Source organism: Bombina bombina, chromosome 7 (assembly GCF_027579735.1).
Source record: "Bombina bombina isolate aBomBom1 chromosome 7, aBomBom1.pri, whole genome shotgun sequence".
Classification (NCBI taxonomy): Eukaryota; Metazoa; Chordata; class Amphibia; order Anura; family Bombinatoridae; genus Bombina; species Bombina bombina.
In genome coordinates, this window is record NC_069505.1 from 635,587,898 (window position 1) to 635,592,309 (window position 4,412).

Sequence of the window (4,412 nt, forward strand, 5' to 3'; positions counted from 1 at the left end):
TATGCGCAATCGCACTAACATCACTAATATTACACTGGTGAGTGATGTTAGCGCACCCTAGTGGTACTATGCGCAATCGCACTAACATCACTAATATTACAACTGGTGAGTGATGTTAGCGCACCCTAGTGGTACTATGCGCAATCGCACTATATTACAACTGTTGAGTGATGTTAGCGCACCCTAGTGGTACTATGCACAATCGCACTAACATGCACCCTAGTGGTACTATTTTTATTCTCCACTTGTAATCCAGGCCTTAATCTCTACAAAGCACAGAAAGCAACCAATGCCTAAAATTGCTGCTCTATTTGAATCATGAAAGAAATAATGTGGGTTTCAGATCTCTTTATTCAGTATAAACAGTGAGAGACATAAAAATATTTCCCAGTTGATGACAAATTAGAAAGAGAAACAGTTTAATGTTTTGTCCCTAATAACATCAGTACCTTAGCAACAACAAGAAGAATTCTATATAAAGCCTACATGTGACAGTGATATTACATAAGACCCGACACCCCCATGTAATTACATTGTAATAACTAAATGATTCTGTAGCACCCCCTTAAAGACGGAATGAATAAGATATGATATCCTGTCCTCGGATCAGCGCCTCCTTTTGTACCCCAAGAGGCGTCTGCAGGTCTGACACCTGGAAGTTATGTCCCTCTATGTCGCAGGCGTTGAAGCACTGAGCACTGACGGCGACTCGCTGGTAAAGTGTGAAGGTGACCGGGAGGCCAGCAGAGGCGAGAAGACTGTGCAGGAAGAGCTGCCGAAGCGAAGATCTGGTCTTCTGGTGAGCAACAGGAGGAGCAAAGGAGAGTGCGCGGGGTGACGTAGGGTCAAATCCACGGCCCGAAGGTGACGGGGGACGAGGGAGTCGGAGGATGGGAACTTGAGGGAGGAGAGGGGGATTCTGGGAAGAGATAGATAAAGTGAGTGAAATACCCACAAAATGACATGTAAAGACAGGAGAGAGAAAGAGAGAGAAAGAGAGAGAAACAGAGAGAAACAGAGAGAAACAGAGAGAAAGAGAGAGAAAGACCCACAAAATGACACGTAAAGACAGTGCAGTGACAATATCTGAGAGAGAGAGACAGACAGAGAGAAATACCCACAAAATGACACGTAAAGACAGTGCAGTGCGAGAGAGCGAGCGAGAGACCCACAAAATGACATGTAAAGACAAAACAGTGGCAAAATATGAGGGGAGAGTGAGAGACAAAATGACATGTAAAGACAGAACAGTGACAATATCTGAGAGAGAAAGAGAAAAAGAGAGAGAGAAAGAGAAAAAGAGAGAGAGAGAGAGAAAAAAAGAGAGAGAGAGAGAGAGAAAAAAAGAGAAAGAGAGAGAGAGAAAGAGAGAGAGAGAGAGAAAGAGAGAGAGAAAGAGAAAGAGAAAGAGAAAGAGAAAGAGAGAGAGAGAGAGAGTGTAACTCAGGGGATAGGATAAAATGGGAGGGGTAACTTTAGGGGGTAGTAGAGTAGGGGGTAACTGAGGGATAGGATAAGAGGGGAGGGGTAACTTTGGGGGGCAGTATAGAAGGGGGTAATTCGGGGGATAGGATAAGAGGGAAGGGTAACTTTGGGAGGCAGTATCGAAGGGGGTAACTCTGGGGGATAGGATAAGAGGGGAGGGGTAACTTTAGGGGGTAGTAGAGTAGGGGGTAACTGAGGGATAGGATAAGAGGGGAGGGGTAACTTTGGGGGGCAGTATAGAAGGGGGTAATTCGGGGGATAGGATAAGAGGGAAGGGTAACTTTGGGGGGCAGTATAGAAGGGGGTAAGATAAGAGGGGAGGGGTAACTTTGGGGAGTAGTATAGAAAGGCGTAACTCTGGGGGATAGGATAAGAGGAGAGGGGTAACTTTGGGGAGCAGTATAGAAGGGGTAACTCTGAGGGATAGGATAAGAGGGGAGGGGTAACTTTGGGGAGCAGTATAGAAGGGGGTAACTCGGGGGATAGGATAAGAGGGGAGGGGTAACTCTGGGGGATAGGATAAGAGGGGAGGGGTAACTCTGGTGGATAGGATAAGAGGGGAGGGGTAACTTTTGGGGGCAGTATAGAAGGGGGTAACTCTGGGGGATAGGATAAGAGGGGAGGGGTAACTTTGGGGAGTAGTATAGAAGGGGGTAACTCTGGGGGATAGGATAAGAGGGGAGCGGTAACTTTGGGGAGTAGTATAGAAGGGGGTAACGCTGGGGGATTTGATAAGAGGGGAGCGGTAACTCGGGGGATAGGATAAGAGGGGAGGGGTAACTCTGGGGGATAGGATAAGAGGGGAGGGGTAACTCGGGGGATAGGATAAGAGGGGAGCGGTAACTTTGGGGAGTAGTACAGAAGGGGGCAACTCTGGGGGATTTGATAAGAGGGGAGCGGTAACTTTGGGGAGTAGTATAGAAGGGGGTAACTCTGGGGGATAGGATAAGAGGGGAGGGGTAACTCGGGGGATAGGATAAGAGGGGAGGGGTAACTTTGGAGAGTAGTATAGAAGGGGGTAACTCTGGGGGATAGGATAAGAGGGGAGGGGTAACTCTGGGGGATAGGATAAGAGGGGAGGGGTAACTCGGGGGATAGGATAAGAGGAGAGGGGTAACTCGGGGGATAGGATAAGAGGAGAGGGGTAACTCTGGGGGATAGGATAAGAGGGGAGGGGTAACTCGGGGGATAGGATAAGAGGGGAGGGGTGACTCTGGGGGATAGGATAAGAGGGGAGGGGTAACTTTGGGGAGTAGTATAGAAGGGGGTAACTCTGGGGGATAGGATAAGAGGGGAGGGGTAACTTTGGGGGGCAGTATAGAAGGGGGTAACTCTGGGGGATAGGATAAGAGGGGAGGGGTAACTCGGGGGATAGGATAAGAGGGGAGGGGTAACTTTGGGGAGTAGTATAGAAGGGGGTAACTCTGGGGGATAGGATAAGAGGGGAGGGGTAACTTTGGGGAGTAGTATAGAAGGGGGTAACTCTGGGGGATAGGATAAGAGGGGAGGGGTAACTCGGGGGATAGGATAAGAGGGGAGGGGTAACTTTGGGGAGTAGTATAGAAGGGGGTAACTCTGGGGTATAGGATAAGAGGGGAGGGGTAACTTTGGGGGGCAGTATAGAAGGGGGTAACTCTGGGGGATAGTATAAGAGGGGAGGGGTAACTCGGGGGATAGGATAAGAGGGGAGGGGTAACTTTGGGGAGTAGTATAGAAGGGGGTAACTCTGGGGGATAGGATAAGAGGGGAGGGGTAACTTTGGGGGGCAGTATAGAAGGGGGTAACTCTGGGGGATAGGATAAGAGGGGAGGGGTAACTCGGGGGATAGGATAAGAGGGGAGGGGTAACTTTGGGGAGTAGTATAGAAGGGGGTAACTCTGGGGGATAGGATAAGAGGGGAGGGGTAACTTTGGGGGGCAGTATAGAAGGGGGTAACTCTGGGGGATAGGATAAGAGGGGAGGGGTAACTCGGGGGATAGGATAAGAGGGGAGGGGTAACTTTGGGGAGTAGTATAGAAGGGGGTAACTCTGGGGGATAGGATAAGAGGGGAGGGGTAACTTTGGGGGGGCAGTATAGAAGGGGGTAACTCTGGGGGATAGGATAAGAGGGGAGGGGTAACTTTGGAGGATATGTGGGGTTATTTCTAAAAGCTCACAGTCTCCATCATGCAAGCGTCAGAATTGCCGGAAGTACCGTTCCAGCTTGTTTCCTCTTTGTGTCACAGCTTATGCTTCCCACGAGTACAGTGTTGCTGTGTCTTTGGTTCCTACCTGCGCCTTATCCTATTCGGTCTCTGATTACTTATTGCTGTAACTGGTGCATTGGGCTATTAATTCCCCCGAGCACAGTAACCGCTTCTCATCGTTATTTCAGCTTCTCACCGTTGAGTGATTATTATTAGTTTCTTCCTGTGTGGCGCCATTTAACTTCCCAGGAAAACTTGTCCTTGTGTTATCGGTTCCTACGTGTATATGGATCTTGTGCACGTTTGTGTAACGTCATATTACTTCCGCGGCAATATGAACCTTGTCTAATTGGTTCCACACCCATTCATACACAGTGTAGTTTTTATTTTAGTATTAAAGTGTTCATTTGTGGCCGAGGCCTGAAGTTTCCGGCAGGTGCAGACAGGAAGTGCTGCTATTTACAAACCTCATTCATTGTTATTTAAAGGGGAACAACTCCATGAGAGGAAGCAGCACTCACATAGGTTCCCATTTTAGCTAAAAGATGCCTCAGAAGCTGTTTACATTTAACTTAGTAAATTTGTGCTCTTCCTTATAAAAATAAAAAGATGGGGAGTGGCTTAAAATAATAATAAGACCAAATATGTAATATAAATACAATTCTAAATAAACATTATATATACTCTTAGGCAGCAAATGAGGCACAAACCCCTGGTATAGCTATGTGAGCTTTGTACTTA

The 4,412-nt window shown here is 47.8% G+C and overlaps 1 protein-coding gene across 1 annotated transcript; it reads right to left on the reverse strand.

Moving 5' to 3' along the window:
• Window positions 1–333: 333 nt before the first annotated feature.
• GEMIN7 (gem nuclear organelle associated protein 7) lies at window positions 334–3,871 on the reverse strand. Its single transcript, XM_053688809.1, has 2 exons — window positions 3,642–3,871; window positions 334–919 (listed from the first exon to the last, which is right to left on the reverse strand). Exons 1-2 carry the CDS (start codon window positions 3,651–3,653, stop codon window positions 566–568), a joined length of 366 nt encoding a protein of 121 aa, XP_053544784.1. The 5' UTR covers window positions 3,654–3,871; the 3' UTR covers window positions 334–565.
• Window positions 3,872–4,412: the final 541 nt, after the last annotated feature.